Consider the following 20,688-nt stretch of genomic DNA (forward strand, 5'->3'; position numbering starts at 1 on the left):
CACAACAACAGCGTGTATCGGTAAAAGTTAACGCAAAAAATGGGTTTATTTTTTTTTTTTTTTTTTTAAATTACATTTTGATGTCTAACCACATGCATAAATTATGTTTCAACAGGAAGCTGAATCAGATGAGGAGCTGTCAGAAGGGGGCGAGACGGGTGGAGAGATGCTAGTGGAGGAGGAACCAAGTGTAAGTAGTGGTGAAACAGTTTTTTCGCACATCACACTGCACCATACACAAAACAGATTTTCATACATAACTAAACACAGAAAATATATGCCTACATTACTGAGAATTTGTTTCCTTTATTTCAGGCTGCTGCTGCTGCTGCTCCTGCTGCTGCCGCTGAAGGCTCTCCCAGACACTCCCAGAGTCGGCGGACTCGTCGCCGCGGTCGGCCATCAGTGAGTTTTTTTTTTTTTGGGAGGGGTATTCTATTGGTACTTTAGTGTTTCAGTGTACTAATTTGTTTGTTTTCCTTTTTTTTTTTTGGCACAGGCTTCACAGCGTGCTCCCGCAGAAGAGGATGATGATGATGATGATGACGACATTGATATTGAGAATCTCATCGAGGAGGTTCGCGAGCGGGAGCCGCTGTGGAACATGGCTGACCGTAGGCATGCTGATACCGGTGTCTCCCGTCGGCTCTGGGACGAAGTGTGTCGCAACCTGTTTCCAAGGCGGGAGAGCCTTCATCCTCAGCAGCAGAGCAAACTAGGTAAGTATTCACTTTCCAGTGATGTTTTGAGCTGACTGTAATGTATTGCATTTACCAATTTTTTGTTTTTTCTTTTGATTCTTGTCTTCACAGTTGGAAAGATTAGGAAGCGGTGGCGGTCACTGAGGGATCGCTTTAAGAGGGAATTCAACGATGAGATGAAGGCCCCGAGTGGCTCTGCAGGAAGGAAGAGGAGCAAATATAAATATGGCCAGGCCCTCTCCTTCCTGAGGCGAACCATGCTAAGCAGAGTGTAAGTATTCTACAGCCCACTAATAACCATGTTAACCTGTCTACTTAGTTTGCTTTCAGTCAGGGCTTTTTCATTCCAATGTATTAATTTTTTTTTTTTTTCTTTCACAGCACCTTCTCCAGCCACCGGGCGCCTGCATCTTCCTCTGCGCCCTCTGGAGCGATCCCTCCTGAGTCCGCCACTGAGGGCCACGTCGGTAGGCCCCACACCTCTGTCCCCTCCTCTGACCCCTCTGTCCCCTCCTCTGACCCCTCTGTCCCCTCCTCTGACCCCTCTGTCCCCTCCTCTGACCCCTCTACTTCATCCGCCCCAAGCAGTGGAGCATTATTGCAGGCTTCATTGCTCGCATCTGATGCTGAACAGTTAGCGTTCCCTTTACCCCACCCCTCTGATCCTGCCACCTCGACACCACCATTAGGTTCGTGGCGGCAGCGACAGAGGGGTCAGGAAAGGAGCTATGCTCCTGAGTTCTTACACCTGAATGCATCCTTCCAAGGCTCTTTCAAAATTTTGGGAGAGCAAGTGACTGCTGGTTTCAACATGGTGCAATCACGCATCAGTGAAACAAGCCGTGAAACCAGCAGTCGCTTGGATAGGCTGCATTCAGCTGTAAGTCCCGATCCGGCCAATCTTTTTTTCCAATCCATGCTCATGAGCATGGAGAAGCTTTCTTTTGAGCAACAGATGCGGGTAATGAATACCTGCCATAATGCTGCACTGCAGGCCATTAATGAATCGACCCACACACCTCCCCACACCTCCACTCCAATTCCACCCAAGGCCCCATTTCCACACCATACCCCCCATTACCAAACCCAGCCCCAATACCCACACCAGCACCATTACCAAACCCAGCTCCAATCCCCACACCAGCACCATTACCAAACCCCACGCCAGTCCCACTACCCTACCCAGTCACAATACCCGACCCAGTCCCCACAACAATCCCGGCCCCCAGACCAAATTACTTCCCCAATGTTTTCCTTACTCAACTTTTCTCTTCCCCCTACCCCAACACCACCCCCCTCTGGTCAGCCTCTTGGTTTAACCCCCCCTTCCACTGCACCCCAAACAAGTAGGGTTTCCCCACCTATCGACGTGGTCCAACCTTCCTGCCCCTCCTCCTCTCATATCTCCACCCAACACTTTGAAAATTTGTAAAGTGTTATTAATGTAAATAATATTATAAAAAATGTTCAAATTTTTCAAAAAAAAAGTTGGAAAATAAAAATATATTTTTTTTGCAAAACAAAAAAAAAAAAAAGAGATAAAATAAATTTCTGATTACAATTCTACTCTTTGTGTGTGTGTGGATTTAATAAGGTAATATAATAAAAAAAAGGTTTAATAAAAACAAACACCAGACATGTAAAAGGTATAACATAATGGTTTTACTAGCAAGAAAACCACGCTTTTGGGCCTTTTTTTGGGGGGGGGCTGAAACACTTTTTTTACATAAAAAACACACATGGGAAACAGGTTACACATGGGAAACAGGTTACACATGGGAAACAGGTTACACAATCATGTCTTGCCACGGGATCCGCCCGACAGGTGAGACAAAATAATCGGCAAACTGGTCCCTCATCCTTGTAACTGAACTTGTAGAGCGAACCGAGCTGCTGCGGTAGTCCCACAAGGTGGTCTCCAACTCTTCATCATCCAAAGAAACGGGCTCCTTTGACAGGACAAAGTTGTGGAGCACCACACAGGCTTTAACTACCTCGTCTATAGTTGTTGTTTTCAGCTTGATAGCCGTCAGCAGAACTCGCCACTTCGCCGTCAATATGCCAAAGGAACACTCCACTACTCTTCGTGCTCTAGTAAGCCGGTAATTAAAGACCCGCTTGGTATGGTTTAAGTTCCGGCTACTGTACGGTTTCAGTAGGTGCGGCGACAGTTGAAAGGCTTCATCACCTACAAAAACATATTCCAGGGCTGGGTCATTTGTTCCTGGCAGTGGTGTGGCTGGCGGGAAATCGTAGGTCTCTCCATAAAGGCAACGACCCATTGGAGAGTTTTTAAGAACTTGCGAATCGTTGGACCGTCCATATGCTCCGATGTCCACGGCAAGGAACCTGCAGTTGGCGTCTGCAATAGCCATAAGGACGATGGAGAAATACTTCTTATAATTATAATACTCCGATCCTGTTCCTGCCGGTTTCGCAATCCTTATATGTTTCCCGTCAACTGCACCCACACAATTAGGGAAATTGCAAATTTGCTGAAACTCTTCAGCACTTCGCAACCAGATTTCCATGGATGGTTGGGGGATATACTCTGGTTGCAAAGTGGTCCAAACAGCCCGACATGTGTCCTTCACTATTCCAGAGATAGTTGAAATGCCCAGCCTGAACTGATAATGGAGCGAAGTCATAGATTCACCCGTAGCTAGGAAACTTTAAAAAAAAAAAAAAAAAATGTTAGAAAAAATTGCACAGACCAACAAGTTTTAATATGGCACTGTTATTTTTTTTTTAAGGACGGGACACCCAATAAAACCAGCATGAAACCAGTGTAAAAAAACAGTGGAATGTCCGCCAAGAAAACCCAAATTACATGCTGCAGAAAATAGTGCGCAATATGCCAGCGCAGTATTGTCTGCAGCGTGTAATATAACATTCGAAATGAGCAATGAGAGAAAAAAAGCAGTTGCATGTCATCAAACCCAAAAAACAAAACAAAAAAAAAAAATGCAGAAAATGCAACGCAATATTTCAGCGCAGTATTTTCTGCAGTCTGTTATCTAACATTCAATATCAGCAATGACATTTAAATAAAGCAGTGGAATGTCCGCCAAGAAAACCAAAACTACATGCTGCAGAAAATAGTGCGCAATATGGCAGCGCAGTATTGTCTGCAGCGTGTAATATAACATCCAATATCAGCAATGAAATAAAAAAAAGAGGCTTACCGCAGGGTCACCATCAGCCGCTCCGCCGGTGTGATGGCAAGCCTCATCCTTGTATCCTGTCTTCGGATGACATCCTCCATTTTTGCAAGCAAAAAATCGAAATGTTCAATCCTCATCCGCACGTAGTTGTGGAATTTGTGTGGATTGTGCCGCAACTCCAGGTAGAGAGTGGACTGGACACCCCGGGTCATCCGTAGTTGATTAATCGGATGAATCCACAGTCGCCTCCGTCTCCGTTGCTGCAGAAGCATCCTACGTCTTTCCGCTGCCGCCTCCTTCTCCCGCACTATGATATCCAGGCGATTCGTCTCAAAGATAACGTCGGTAACCAAACTAGCAATCCTCCCAAGAACACCTTCCATCGCTGCCACAAAACTAAAACCCACAAAGATGGGCTGTAAATACAGTACTATATAGTTTTTCAAATTTTCCAGTAGCCAATCAAATTTTGGGAGCCTCCCCTTTTAAAAACGGATCCGTCGGAAAAACAGATACAACGGATGGTAAAACGTATGCAACGTATGCAACGCATCCAGTATTTTCGACGGAAACGTTTAGCGGATTTGCGACGGATCCGTCGAAATGCTGGATGCGTGGCATACGTTTGTCACCGTTTTTCACTTTTTTGACGCATCCGTTTTTTCGGCAAAAAAACGGATTTGCGACGTTATGCAGTAAACGCTAGTGTGAAACTAGCCTAAGTCATGCACCTTCCATTTTCTGCTTTATGAAATCATGATCTCACCCTGATATACAGAACATACCCAGACATCTGCTGCCTTACTGATCAGAATGCTAGGTTATACTTCTGGTAATTCACAACATTGTCATGAATTATAACAATGTCATGCACCATTGTACCATATACGACCTTGCCCTCTCGATATATGTTGTAAGGATTTTTAGGAACAGTTCTAACCCTGAAAATAAAAGCCATGTAACCCAGCTTTCCCAATGCTTTGTGTAATGTAATATAATGCATTGTGAGAAGAATAGGAAGTCAGTGGTACATACTCATGGAAGCTCAGCCGGCACAGTACATACCCCACTAGTCCCCCCTAAGGAGGCATAAAAACATCCGGGTGTATCAAAAAGTAAAATAGCATAGCCATCCTGAGCCATGTAGAAATTTTGCATTTTCATCCAAATTACATGTTTACTTTTAAGGGGTTTTCCCATTTCCAAGATCACATCCCATTATGTAGTAGGTGTAATAATAATATTAGCACATATCTCAAATTAGAAATGTAGTATAGTTTCTTACCTCATGTGCAGGTATTGTAGGACCTTAGATATCCATGGTTACGACCACTGATATAGTGATAGTTAGCAAGTTGCTAGTGGTCGTAACCATGGATACCTAGAGTCCGGCAATGCTTGCACATGAGGAAAGACATAGCGAATTAGAAGAACTGTACTACATTTCTAATTGGAGGTATTTTATATTATTATTATTATTATTACACCTACTACATATTGGGATAGGATTTTGGAGATGGGAATACCCCTTTTAATGTCTCCCATAAACTTAATGTCCACGTTAACTAACCTAGAAACTTTGCCACCAAAAGTAATAGCGCTGTTCCTTTGAACTATTTCTTGGAAGGGCAGCTTTTTGAAGTCATTTTACTCTTCTGGATACACTGTTGTACAACATAGGTTTTACAGTCTTGCTTATTTTAGAATTGTATTTCCCATGTAACATCATGAAAGTGTTCCATTTTCCAGACCTGTAAAATCATGAAAATGCACGTCATTTGGAGATGAAATTCATTGGTTATTTGATTTTGCCTGGGCAGTCTAAATAACATCTTATCTGTCTGCTCTGAGTGATGGATAGGCTACATCTAAGTAATAGGGACATTTACTTTACCTATAGTTCCAACCAGGGGTACCCAAAGTGTGTTTTACAGTGTGATGATTGTGTTTCTTTCAATTGGTTCCAGCTAATGACAGACACAGAAGATGCAGATCTGTAATATTCTTAAATTCACTACATGACGAACATTTTTGATGCTATCTCAACCTCCCAATATTAAGCATTAAAGAAGGAATAAAAGAGTAATTTGTTCCATTATACAGGGGATATGGCTTTAAAGTTATGTATGAGAGCATTTCTCTACTTTTCCATGCAGGAAAATTAAGGCAAATAAAGCAAAGTATAAGTTAGTGCACAACATCAGCACTATACTTGTCATGCGGTGTTCACTAGCTTGTGCACTCAGCTTGTGCATGCTACATTGTAATTGTGTCATTGTGCTAGCGTTAGTAAATCTGCGGACTGTTGTTCATCATGACCCCATCTACCAGTTTTAGCCTCTCCCCCTGACTTTTTACATTTACATGTCTTGAAGATGTGGTGGGCAGCTGTGTTCATTCTTAGTTTCAGCTTTAAAGTGGAACATCATTTTCACAAAGGTCCAATTTATATGATTGCAATGTGATTAATGTGGCGTGTTAGATGATAAAATCTGTAGTTCTTTACTTCTAGTCATATGTTTCTGATTTCAGGTCTTGCTTGGATCATCACCTGTTCGTACTTATTGTTAACATGAGAGTAAGAAATCCAGCTCTTTGCTGCTTGTGATTATCACTTCTGGGATGAGTTCCTCCAAGTTCGCTAATAACGGGCACATAAATAATGTGGGCAATGCAACGATTATTCCACAATTCTATTCATAACGTCTAGTGAATGAAGAACATCCGCTACTTTCACAGTGGCATCCAGCATATGCTCAGACTCAGAAACTCTTACTGCCATTTTAATTCCATATTATGCGGTATTGTTTTTTTTTTGTCCCGTTTTTGCAGCAGTTACGCAAACTCTTTGGTATAATTCTTTTCACTACTTTTTATCAAAGTGTTAGACATGCCTTTAATATATTGCTGTTGCTTAAAAAATAAAGCAGCCATTGCAATGCCCATTGGTTCAGTACATACAAAATCAAATTAAACTGTCCATTTCATCTTGTCTCACTAAGGATTGTATATACTGGGGTAAAAGTGATGTTTCTTCATGTTTCTACTGACCTTTATCTGCTGCTCTGTTCTACCTGGTAAAATTAAGATGGCAATTTGTCAAACATCCATTGCAATAGAAAACCAGTGTGGAATAGAGCCAATAGAAATGTGTGTTTTGTCAAACCCAGAATATAATTTTGTGGTTTAAATTAATTATTCCGGAACATTTTTGTAGATCCAAACATAAATTTTGTATCTATAAAAATGTTACAAAATAATAATGATGAAACTTAAAGCAACCATAATATAACCACAATTGCCTCTTCTGCTATTTTATATATTGTCTTGCATAGAGATTTTTTTGTGTGTCTCTTTTGCAGGATTTCTTAACCGTAGCATAAATAAAATAATTTTAGCCGCAGCCTCTAAACTGTTACTTCAGTCTGTAGACTAACTATGTTGTATTTACACAAAAATATATATATATTTTTAATTACTGTAGCCAGGGCCGTACTTAGAGTTTATGCTGCCCTAGGCACTTTTAGTGCTGCCTCCCCCATTGGTGAGTATGACACTATCGGCAGTGACTTTGGCAAAAACCGCTGATGTGAAAGCAGCCTTTTGCAGCAGATCCGGCAGTTTTTCCGCATCTGCCACGTAACGGATCACTTACGGCAATACTGCGTTCTGCCTCATTCATTCCCTATGGGACTTGCAGAAATGTGCGGCACTTGCGGTTTTGCAGCGATCCGGCAAATGCAGTACTTGCAGCAATGGAAAAAAACACTGCTAGCAGTGTTTTTTTGTATCACCGCAAGTGCAAAACCGCAATTGCCGCACATGTCCGCAAGTAGCCATTACTACCTGTCCCTGCACCTTGCTAGCTCATCCCTAATCATCCCTCCCTGACCTAAAACTACACTATAAAGCTTAGAAAAATAATTAACTGACATATTCCATTGACATATAATGAGGGCTCCAGGCTATGGCCTAGACTGGGACGGGCAGTCTCCGGGTCTCTCTGTGCACACCCTCAGTCCCTGCCTCACTGCACTGTGCACAGACCTCCCTCCACCGGACCCGGTAATCGCCGCTCGCAGTAGCATACCAGCAGAGGTGTATCTAGGGTTTCTGGCACCAGGGGCAAGAATTCATTTTGATGCCCCCCCTCCGCCAAGGACATATGCGATTTGCACACTCAGTCATGTGCCCACGAGCTCCTCTTCCTAATGCTCTCAATGTTCAGTGAAAAACTGAGAGAAGCGGGAAGAGAAGCTCAGTGTCACAGGACCACAAGAATGAAAGTCGCATATGAGTGGCGTGTCCATCTGACGACTACTGGAACCTGCAGAGCTGAATCCTGACATCGCAGCTTCTAAATTCTCACAACGCATGCACTGCACTCTTTTAGGATTCTCCATTGCCGGTGGACGGTCATGTCAGCACAAGTATGTGATTTGTATACTTCTGACCACATTCTGACTGGACGTGCCCGGCCTCGCTCAGTTCATTTTCATTGACGGAGGCCACACATGTCTAGTCAGCACATGACCACATTAATGTAAATCCCCAGCATGAGAGAATCCTGACAGTGTGCAGTGCGCACTGTGAGAATTCAGAAGTCTGCAGTCACAAAGAATGACTGCAGACTCATTACAAACCTGGACATCCCCTTTAATGCTCCTAACATAAATAAAAACATGAGTTAGTTAGTATCACAAATAACATTTACATCCAGGCACCTTATAGATGACGTCGTCTCTGAAGCCGTTCTTCTTTTCTTCATCTTGTCCAGATCCCATGATGAGTTTTCTCATCCACAGTCGTCTCTGCAGACTTCCATCTTCTCCGCTCTTTTGCAGAAAGTCTCCACATGACGCCCTTAAAGATACAAGTGTCATTATAATGCTCCTGAATGAATAATTGCCCCTCACTATATTGTCTGCATAAAATATGACCCCCACACTGTCCCTCTTATGGTACATGCTCTTCACACTGACCTCTCCTTTCTATACCGGCCCCCTCTTCACACTGTCCTCTTACACTGTGTCCCCCCTATAGGACCCAGTATTTATACTCAATATTTATACTCCATCCTCCCACCTTGCGTGCATGGCTCCCCCATCCTCCCACCCTGCGTGCATGGCTCCCCCATCCTTCTCCCCTGCGTGCATGGCTCCCCATCCTTCTCCCCTGCGTGCATGGCTCCCCTATCCTCCCCTGCATGCATGGCTCCTCTATCCTCCTCCCCTGCATGCATGGCTCCCCCATCCTCCTCCCCTGCGTTCATGGCTCCCCCATCCTTCTCCCCTGCGTGCATGGCTCCCCCATCCTTCTCCCCTGCGTGCATGGCTCCCCTACCCTCCCACCCTGCGTTCATGGCTCCCCCATCCTTCTCCCCTGCGTTCATGGCTCCCCCATCCTCCTCCCCTGCGATCATGGCTCCCCCATCCTTCTCCCCTGCGTTCATGGCTCCCCCATCCTTCTCCCCTGCGTGCATGGCTCCCCCATAGAGAGGAGGGGGGCGGGAAGGAGGGAGGGAGGAGGGGGGGCGGGCACTTGACCCCGGAGTTTTATAAAAAAAAAAAAGAAATGAAAAAACCTAGCTCAAGTGCGCCCCCCCCTTGCATCCCGCCGCCCTAGGCACGTGCCCTCAAGTGCCTAGTGGCAAATACGGCCCTGACTGTAGCCATAGAAGGTCTACAATTTCAAAGTTCTTTAGGCCTACCCACATTGTATCTTAAACAGTGAGTTGTAAATTGTGTTGGAAAAATGAGAAATCGCTGGTCAAGCTTTAACCCTTATACCTTCCTAAATTAAAAAAATGATGTTTCAAAAATTGTACTGATGTAAACATAGACATGTGGGAAATGTTATTTGTTAACTATTTTGTGTGGCATATCTCTCTGATTTAACATCTTAAGCCGCTGAGGGTACTTATTCCCTCATCGCAGTTTTAAAACGGCTATTGGGAATAAGGCTGTAGCGCCCCCCACCCACAGAGTTGGATCGGAGACCCCGCAGAACGTGATCAGGGCCGCTGTCTGATTGCACAAAAAAAAGTGTGCCGTTGTTTCGATGTATATATACATATATACGTGTCAGAGGAGAGAAATGATGCCCCCTGAGACCCACCGTTACCTCCGCCATCCTCCTGTCCCTCCTGATCAGTCCCCCACCCGAAGTCATCTTCCTGGAAAAAAAAATGGCGTGCTCATGTGGCGTGCGCAGGCTGAGATCTGCCGGACGGCACCCAGCAACAATAGGAAGTTTTTCCTATTGGTTCCTTTTGATCACAATGATAGACCTGATCAAAATAAATAGTCAATCAAACCACCCGTTGTCACCCCCTTAGTTAGATGAAAATGATAATATATATACAGTACAGACCAAAAGTTTGGACACACCTTCTCATTTAAAGATTTTTCTGTATTTTCAGGACTATGAAAATTGAACATTCACACTGAAGGCATCAAAACTATGAATTAACACATGTGGAATTATATACTTAACAAAAAAGTGTGAAACAACTGAAAATATGTCTTATATTCTAGGTTCTTCAAAGTAGCCACCTTTTGCTTTGATGACTGTTCTGCACACTCTTGGCATTCTCTTGATGAGCTTCAAGAGGTAGTCACTGGGAATGGTCTTCCAACAATCTTGAAGGAGTTCCCAGAGATGCTTAGCACTTGTTGGCCCTTTTGCCTTCACTCTGCGGTCCAGCCCTCCCCAAACCATCTCGATTGGGTTCAGGTCTGGTGACTGTGGAGGCCAGGTCATCTGGCGTAGCACCCCATCACTCTGCTTTCAAAGTTTGCCCAATTTTTCGGACTGACCTTCATTTCTTAAAGTAATGATGGCCACTCGTTTTTCTTAGCTGCTTTTTTCATGCCATAATACGAATTCTAACAGTCTATTCAGTAGGACTATCAGCTGTGTATCCACCAGACTTCTGCACAACACAACTGATGGTCCCAACCCCATTTATAAGGCAAGAAATCCCACTTATTAAAACTGACAGGGCACACCTGTGAAGTGAAAACCATTCCCGGAGACTACCTCTTGAAGCTCATCAAGAGAATGCCAAGAGTGTGCAAAGCAGTCATCAAAGCAAAAGGTGGCTAGTTTGAAGAACCTAGAATATAAGGCATAATTTCAGTTGTTTCACACTTTTTTGTTAAGTATGTAATTCCACATGTGTTAATTCATAGTTTTGATGCCTTCAGTGTGAATGTACAATTTTCACAGTCCTAAAAATACAGAAACATCTTTAAATGAGAAGGTGTGTCCAAACTTTTGGTCTGTACTGTGTGTGTATATATATATATATATATATAAATATATATAATTATTTTTTTTTCATTCTTTGCAGTTGGCCTAGGGTTGGGGCTAGGTTAGGGTTAGGGTTAGGGCTGTGTTAGGTTTGGGGTTAGGGTTGGGCTTAGAATTTTTTTTTTCCAAAAGTAAAATAAAAAAAACAAATGTTCTCTACTCGAGTTTGCATCAGGTGCTTGGGTATGCACAGAGAATCGCAGATCTCCCATGTTTTTTTATGGGGGGTCTCACAGCCGCGAAACAGTGCGCAGGCACCGGGAAAGGTCAGAGCGGCCAGGCGCCTGCGCACTGCATTACTTTGCTCTGCCCTCAACAGGGCAGACAAAGTACACCTGCACCGGAGCCACGGCAGGAAGACAAGAAGAGGACGTGATCGTATGAAGATGGGAAGCGCTGGACCTGCACCGCGACAGCCGTTGGCCCGGACCGCCCCTGAGTGAGTATAATATAACCTGTTTTTCTTACCTTTCAGAGTACATCAGGGGCTTATCTACAGCACTACAGAATGCATTACAGAATGCTGTAGATAAGCCCCTGATGCCGGTGGCCTTATCTCATATACGATTTTTGTGGTGACAGACTCCCTTTAACTGACATATTCCTATGATAATGAGGGCTTCAGGCTACGGTGTAGACTGGGACGGGCAGTCTCCGGGTCTCCATTCTCTCTCTGTGCACACCCTCAGTCCCTGCCTCACTGCCTGTGCTGCACTGTGCACAGACATCCCTCAACTGGACCCGGTAACCACCGCTCACAGTAGCAAACCGGCAGAGGTGTATCTAGGGTTTCTGGCACCCGGAGCAAGAATTAATTTTGGCGGTCCCCCCCAGTACATATGTGATTTTCACACTTAGTCTTGTACTCACGAGCTCCTCTTCCTAATGCTCTCAGTGTTCAGTGAAAAACAGAGAAGCAGGAAGAGAAGCTCGTTGTCACAGGACCATAAGTATGAAAGTCACATATGAGTGAAGTGTCCATGTGACAACTGCTGGAACCTGCAGAGCTGAATCCTGACGTCGCAGGCTTCTGAATTCTCACAACTAATGCACTGCACACTTTTATGATTCTGCCTTGTCGATGGACAGTCATGGCAGCACAAGCATGCGATTTGTATACTTCTGACCACATTTCGACTGGACGTGCCCGGCCTCACTCAGTTCATTTTCATTGACGGAGGCCACACATGTCTAGTCAGCACGTGACTGCATGTATGTAAATTACCAGCACGAGAGAATCCTGACAGCGTGCAGTGCACACTGTGAGAATTCAGAAGTCTGCAGTCATAAAGAATGACTGCAGACTCATCACAAACCTGGACATTCCCTTTAATGCTCCTAACATAAATAAAAACATGAGTTAGTCAGTATCACAAATAACATTTACATCCAGGTACCTTATAGATGACGTCGTCTCTGCAGCCGTTCTCCTTCTGTTCTTCATCTTGTCCAGACCCCATGTTGAGTTTTCTCATCCCCATCTCGTCTTTGCAGACTTCCATCTTCTCCGCTCTTTTGCAGAAAATCTCCACATGACGCCCTTAAAGATACAAGTGTCATTATAATGCTCCCGAATAAAAAATTGCCCCTCACTATATTGTCTGCACAAAATATGACCCCCACACTGTCCCTCTTATGGTACATGCTCTTCACACCGACCTTTCCTTTCCATACTGGCCCCCTCTTTGCACTGTCCTCTCATACTGTGTCCCCCTATAGGGCCCAGTATTTATACTGTACTCTCTCACCACACTCCCCCTCCTTGGTATACTGTCCCCTCCTGGCTGTGCCCTTACACTGTCCTCCCATGCCACGAACCCACTACTCAGTTTCTATTCTGTGCCCACTCACTTTTTCCCCCCATACTGTCTCCTCACACTATTCCCCTCCCTCCTCATACTGTCTCCTCTCACATCCCTCCTCTTCACCATACTGTCTCCTCATATATTTAACCCCTCACTTTCTATACTGCCTGCTCACCTGACTCACCATACTCTTTGCACATATCCCATCACCCTCACTCCCTGTGCTCTGTCTACATACATTTTTCACATCGCTACTCATAATGTGTCCACATACATTCCCCCGTCGCTCCCCCATAATGTCTGCACCCATACTGTTTCCTCATACATGCCCCTCATTCCCCCAGTACTGTTTCCCCATCTACACCTTTGCTCTTCATTTTGTGTCCTTATAGCTCCCCCACACATTAAATCCGCCCATCTCCACTCCAAATCTCACCCCACATATTAAGCACCCCCATCCCCACTCCAATTCTCCCCACACATAATAAATCCCCCTATCCTCACTCAAATTGTCCCCCCCCCTCCCGTGCACTTAATCTTCGGTGTCTTCAGCTCCACTGGAGCACTTATCACCAGTGTTCGCCTCTGCACTGCGAGTGAGCGACATCAGCAGCGTGATCACATGATCTGATCACGCTGCTCACGTCACTGTGACTCGGCAGTCAGAGCCTCATTTGTACTCACTTCTGTAAGATGTGAGTACAATTGATCTCTGGGCAGGGGTGGACACTGACAGCTTGGGGCCCCTGTGCAAGAACTGTGTCTGGGCCCCCTCCTTTTATGGCGACAAAGCTATATAGATATAGCCACACACATACATGTGTATATATTACATACTGTATATACCCGAGTATAAGTCGACCAAGTATAAGCCGAGGCACCTAATTTTGCCACAAAAAACTGGGTAAGCTTATTGACTTGAGTATAAGCCGGGTATGTATTGTCCCCTCATCACTGTCCATCATGTGTGGCCCCCCTCTTGTCCTGCTCTGTGTGGCTCCCCCTGTTATATGCATAGCTCCCCAGTCCCATCTTGTATGCATGGCTCCCCCTGTCCCATCCTTGTATGCGTGGCTCTGCTCCCTCCTCCCATCTTGCATGCGTGGCTCTGCTCCCCCCTCCCATCCTTGTATGTGTGGCTCTGCTCCCCCCTCCCATCCTCGTATGTGTGGCTCTGCTCCCCCCTCTCATCCTTATATGCATGGCTCCGCTCCCCCCTCCCATCCTTGTATGCGTGGCTCCGCTCCCCCCTCCCATCCTTATATGCATGGCTCCGCTCCCTCCTCCCATCCTTATATGCGTGGCTCTGCTCCCCCTCCCATCCTTATATGCGTGGCTCTGCTCCCCCCTCCCATTGTTATATGCGTGGCTCTGCTCCCCCCTCCCATCCTTGTATGCATGGCTCCACTCCCCCCTCCCATCCTTATATGCCTGGCTCTGCTCCCCCCTCCCATCCTTATATGCATGGCTCTGCTCCCTCCCATCCTTATATGTGTGGCTCCGCTCCCCCCTCCCATTCTTATATGCGTGGCTCTGCTACCCCCTCCCATCCTTATATGCGTGGCTCTGCTCCCTCCCATCCTTATATGCGTGGCTCTGCTACCCCTTCCCATCCTTATATGCGTGGCTCTGCTCCCCCCTCCCATCGTTATATGCGTGGCTCTGCTCCGCCCTCCCATCCTTATATGCGTGGCTCTGCTCCCCCTCCCATCCTTATATGCGTGGCTCTGCTCCCTCCTGCCATCCTTATATGCGTGGCTCTGCTCCCTCCTCCCATCCTTATATGCATGGCTCTGCTCCCCCCTCCCATCCTTATATGTGTGGTTCTGCTCCCCCCTCCCATCGTTATATGCATGGCTCTGCTCCCCCTCTCATCCTTATATGCGTGGCTCTGCTCCCCCTCCCATCCTTATATGCGTGGCTTTGCTCCCTCCTCCCATCGTTATATGCATGGCTCTGCTCCCCCCTCCCACCCTTATATGCGTGGCTCTGCTCCCTGCTCCCATCCTTATATGCGTGGTTCTGCTCCCCCTCCCATCCTTATATGCGTGGCTCTGCTCCCCCCTACCATCCTTATATGCGTAGCTCGGCTCCCCCCTTATATGCGTGGCTCCTTCATCCTCCCCAGTCGACCTTCTCCTCCCCCATCCTCCTTCATCCTCCCCAGTCCTCCTTCTCCTCCCCATCCTCCTTCTCCTCCCCAGTCCTCCTTCATCCTCCCCAGTCCTCCTTCATCCTCCCCAGTCCTCCTTCATCTTCCCCAGTCCTCCTTCATCTTCCCCAGTCCTCCTTCATCCTCCCCAGTCCTCCTTCATCCTCCCCAGTCCTCCTTCATCCTCCCCAGTCTTCCTTCATCCTCCTCTGGACCGTCATACTCGCCCTCCTCACAGCGCGCTGAACGGACTCCCTGCATCGCTGTCCCGACTCCCGGCGCTGCAGCTTCTTCCTGTGTGAGCGGTCACATGGTACCGCTCATTAAGGTCATGAATATGCATCCATATTCATCACCTTAATGAGCGGTACCATGTGACCGCTGAGAACAGGACGAGCTGCCAGCGTTGAGACCATTGGAGCTGCAGGCACTGCTGGAGGAGGGTGAGTATGTAGTCTTCAGGGAGCTAGGGAGGTGGGTGGGCGGTTGACCCCAGACTTTAAAAAAAAAAAAACCTTGCTCAGGTGCCTCCCCCGGCATCCTGGCGCCCTAGGCACGTGCCTAGTGGCAAATGCGGCCCTGCCTGTTACCCTTGTGAAAATAAAAAAGTTTGCGTCTAAAATTAATTTTTTGTGCAAAAAACACAAATGTTCATTTTTTCCTTCCACATTTCTTCAGTTCCTGTGAAACACCTGAAGGGTTAATAAACTTCCTGAATTTGGTTGGAGCACCTTGAGGGGTGCAGTTTTTAGAATGGTGTCACTTTTGGGTATTTTCTGTCATATAGACCCCTCAAAGTCACTTCAAATGTGAGGTGGTCCCTAAAAAAAAAAATGATTTGGTAAATTTTGCTGGAAAAACCAGAACTTGCTGGTCAACACTGATGTAAAGTAGACATGTGGGAAAATGTTATTTATTAACTATTTTGTGCGATATGACTCTCTGATTTAAGGGCATAAGAATTAAAAGTTTGAAAATTGTGAAATTTTCAAATTTTTTGCCAAATTTGTTTTTTTTTTCACAAATAAAGGCAAGTCATAGCAAAGAAATTTTACCACTGTCATGAAGTACAATATGTCATGAAAAAAGTCTCAGAATCACCGGGATCAGTTGAAGCGTTCCAGAGTTATAACCTCATAAAGTGACAGTGGTCAGATTTAAAAAATGAGGCCCGGTCACTAACCTACAAAGTGGTTCAGTCCTTAAGGGGTTAAAGGAAATCGGTCAGCAGATTTTTGTTGTTTAATCTGAGAACAGCATAATGTAGGGGGCAGTGAGCCTGACTCCAGGGATGTGTCACTTGCTCAACAGCTTGCTGTAGGTTCAATAAAATCAGTGTTTTATCAGCAGGGTATTACCTTTAGTGGACTAGGTATCGAGTGCAAGACAGGCTAACCTGTGTAACGCCACCGCGACCACTAAATGGCAACTCGCTGACAATGAACAGTGCAGCTGTTAATCAGAGAGGTGGGCAGGGTTATGCACCTTGCCTGACTAATAAACATCTATCCTCGATTATCGCCTTTACAAATATTTTTATTAGCTCCTGATTCCCCAATATATCCAGTTCAAACTAATCTCCCAATATATTCCCACATGTAATCTCTGGTGTCCCCCCGAAAACCTCTTTCTCTCCTCCACACTCGCATGTTCCTCACCCAATCACCTCCAGGCAGGACTGTCACTAGGAATTTCGGGGCCCCCTTAAGACTCCACCCAGGCTCCACCCCAGCCCTGCCTCCACCCCTTGACCTGTCCACAGCCCCACCGCTATCTCTTGGAAAAACTCCACTTCTCACCAATCACACATTACAAGTTCCCATCACCAGATCACACATATAGCCAGCAGATTTTGTTTTGGCCAAAAGGTTTTTTTAATCTGCCATGCCGGGCCCTACTCTACTCTAACTTATTAAACATTTGTTAAAATATGCAATAAAATTTAGGTGTATTTTTATTTATTTTTCAATTTTTCAAATGACCAATAATACCACATACAAGGAACAAATACCACAACACCATGACCAGACACCATATTATCACCACATAGTGACCTATAATACTATCTACAAGGAACAAATACAGCCACACCATGTGCAGACCACATATTACCACCACAGTGACCGAACAATATCACATACAAGGGACAAATACCACCGCAGCATGTACAGACCACATATTACCACCACATGTTGATCAACTACATACAAGGAACAAATACCAACACAACATGACCAGACCACATATTACCACCACACAGTGACCGAATAATAACACAAGGAACAAATACCACCACACCATGACCAGACCACATATTACCACCACATAGTGACCAAATAATAGCACATACAAGAAACAAATACCGCCAATGCATGGCCGGACAACATATTACCACCACATTGTGACTGAATAGTACAATACTGATCATTAATAAAAAAAAAATACTATTACCATAAGTGCCATTATACACAGGAGATCAGTACTTAGTATGCAGTGTCTGTGTACAGGTAATACAGTGGTCACCAGTGCCATTATACACAGGAGCTCTATATATAGTGTCAGTGTACAGGTAATACAGGGATCACCAGTGACCTTATAAACAGGAGCTCTGTATATAGTGTGTAGTGTACAGATAATATAGTGATCACCAGTGACATTATACACAGGAGCTCTGTATACAGTGTATAGTGTCAGTGTACAGGTAACATACTGACTCACCAGTGACGTCTCTAGCTGAAGTCCTTCATCTTTGCGTTTCTTTTTCCTCCAGCAAAGACCGCCATGACTTCTTTCAGTCAGGACTCGTCTCTGCATAAAATAACAGTTATCTAGAGCACCGCATCCAGAGCACATTCCCCACTTTTTCCCTTTCTTCTACACTACACATCTGAACACAGACGTTCACCGTTAATATATAATTGGTTATTATGCAACCCACCATTCCAAATATAAATTATAATCCGCCACTGTGCCCCCACTATCTGTACATAGCCACTTTCCCCATTTAATATATAAATTAATTAGCACCTGTACTCTTTTCCCCAATTTATTTCCAGTCACTTTATCCTCAACAACACCACTATATACCTCCTGCTCTAACCCTTACCCCGATTCATTAGTTTCATGCCCCTTCTGCCTCAATTTATTGTCATGTCTTCTCTCTCTCCCACCCTCTATTCATTATCAACTGCTCTTCCCCACCCTCAAAATTCATTATTTGCTCTCCCCACCTTCAATACACCATTTGCTCTCCCCACCCCCACCTTCAATTCAATTGCTGTCCACAGTCCCTCACACTCACTTGATGTGCAGTCCCCATCACCCCCACTTCATCATTTGCAGTTCACCTTACTTCATCATTTAGTCCCCTATCCCCCCTTCACTTCATCTGCAGTCCCCCTTCATCATTTGCAGCCCCATATCATTTCATCATGTGCAGCACCCCCCTCAAACACGCTTCATCATTTGCAGCCCCCTATCATTCCATCATGTGCAGCACCCCCTCAAACACGCTTCATCATTTGCAGCCCCCTATCATTTCATCATGTGCAGCACCCCCTCAAACACGCTTCATCATTTGCAGCCCCCTATCATTTCATCATGTGCAGCACCCCTTCAAACACAATTCATCATTTGCAGCCCCCTATCATTTCATCGTGTGCAGCACCCCCTCAAACACGCTTCATCATTTGCAGCCCCCTATCATTTCATCGTGTGCAGCACCCCCTCAAACACGCTTCATCATTTGCAGCCCCCTATCATTTCATCATGTGCAGCACCCCCTCAAACACGCTTCATCATTTGCAGCCCCCTATCATTTCATGTGCAGCACCCCCCTCAAACACGCTTCATCATTTGCAGCGCCCTATCATTTCATCATGTGCAGCACCCCCTCAAACACGCTTCATCATTTACAGCCTCCTATCAATTCATTGTGTGCAGCACCCCCTTAAATGCTTCATCATTTGCAGCCCCCTATCATTTCATCCTGTGCAGCACCCCCTCAAACACGCTTCATCATTTGCAGCCCCCTATCATTTCATCGTGTGCCGCACCCCCTCAAACACGCTTCATCATTTGCAGCCCCCTATCATTTCATCGTGTGCCGCACCTCCTCAAACACGCTTCATCATTTGCAGCCCCCTATCATTTCATCATGTGCAGCACCCCCTTAAACACACTTCATCATTTGCAGCCCCCTATCATTTCATCATGTGCAGCACCCCCTCAAACACGCTTCATCATTTGCAGCCCCCTATCATTTCATCAGCAGAGAAATTGTGGATTCTATCAGAACTGCAGTCCAGTAAGTGATACATCGCTGGAATCAGGCTCTCTGCCCTTATATCATGCTGCTGTCATAATCCATTGTGAAAAAGTGCTGAGTCGCTGACAGATTCCTTTTAAATCTAAAATATTTTTGTTTATTCCATTCTATTCCATTACATCACGCTATAATGAAGATAGGCAATAATCTGTTTGTGCCTTTTAAATGAACAAGCAAAGCTACAAAAAAAAAAAAAAAAAAGAATGACAACAGTGTTTTGTGTGCCTTTTGGTTTCACAGTGTGTGTAACACGACTCATTTGCTACATTTCAACAAAGAAATTAACATTTTAGGTCAACCACTCATCAGCTGCTATTATCTGATGGCGGTGTCGAGTGATTTATTTTAAACTTCAATGTACACATTGCAGCGGTCATTAACATTACATGGTAGGCATGTTTCCTAAGCACAGCTGTTGTGTTGGTGAAAGCACAGAAACCTCACAAAATTGAGTATTCGGTTAATTAGGTCAATTGAATGTCTTTAGAAAAGTGTCAAAAAGTGGATTTTATGTTTACACTTTTGTTAGCTTAACCTTTCCATTTATATCGGAATTGGTGACCCTTCTCCACTGCTTGCAGAGCAGGATTTCATTCTGGCACCAGGGGTTGGGGGGAGATTACCCTTCATAACTTCACTACAAGTCTGTACTTTAATTCAGGGCTTACATGAAAGCACAAATCCAGCAAGTCACGGCAGAAGTGAGACATCATCTAGAATGTGTCAAACTGGTTTTCTAGGAAACATTTCTAAATGTTTATACAACAATATCTGTCTTGAGCATTTCTAGATGAGTATTAGGCCGGCCTCACACTAGCGAGTTTTACGGACGTATGATCGTATAAACTACGTCCGTAAAATACGCATAACACATGGCCCAATGATTCTCTATGGCTCAGCTCCTATCTGCCGTATATTATGCATCCGTATTATACGGTCTTGTACGGCCGTAGAAAATCGCAGCATGCTGCGTTTGTCACCGTATTGCGCAAAAAAATCGCCAATGAAAGTCTATGGGGGCGAGAAAAATACGGATTACACACGGACCAGCAGTGTGACTTGCGAGAAATACGCACCGGTGTTAGAGAAAAGCCGGTAATTCAATTGCCGGCTTTTCATTTCTCCTTCCCAAACCCGACAGGATATGAGACATGATTACATACAGTAAACCATCTCGTATCCCTTTTTTTTTTTGCATATTCCACACTACTAATGTTAGTAGTGT

At 45.1% G+C, this 20,688-nt stretch overlaps 2 protein-coding genes across 2 annotated transcripts in view; both read left to right on the forward strand.

Annotated features, from left to right (window-relative positions):
• Positions 1 to 2,437, forward strand: part of LOC143773418 (uncharacterized) — a 31,232-nt gene extending 28,795 nt beyond the window's left edge. The window contains exons 2-5 of the mRNA XM_077260874.1: positions 316 to 405; positions 500 to 719; positions 813 to 972; positions 1,083 to 2,437. Coding sequence (XP_077116989.1) covers positions 316 to 405; positions 500 to 719; positions 813 to 972; positions 1,083 to 2,133 — 1,521 coding nt within the window. The 3' untranslated portion in view covers positions 2,134 to 2,437. The remainder of the gene's footprint in view (positions 1 to 315; positions 406 to 499; positions 720 to 812; positions 973 to 1,082) is intronic.
• LOC143774996 (store-operated calcium entry regulator STIMATE-like) overlaps positions 1 to 6,803 on the forward strand; it is a 109,816-nt gene extending 103,013 nt beyond the window's left edge. The window contains exon 8 of the mRNA XM_077262811.1: positions 6,398 to 6,803. Within this exon, the coding sequence (XP_077118926.1) occupies positions 6,398 to 6,436 (39 nt within the window). The 3' untranslated portion in view covers positions 6,437 to 6,803. The remainder of the gene's footprint in view (positions 1 to 6,397) is intronic.
• Positions 6,804 to 20,688: the final 13,885 nt, after the last annotated feature.

This window comes from Ranitomeya variabilis, chromosome 5, assembly GCF_051348905.1.
Source record: "Ranitomeya variabilis isolate aRanVar5 chromosome 5, aRanVar5.hap1, whole genome shotgun sequence".
NCBI classification, from domain to species: domain Eukaryota; kingdom Metazoa; phylum Chordata; class Amphibia; order Anura; family Dendrobatidae; genus Ranitomeya; species Ranitomeya variabilis.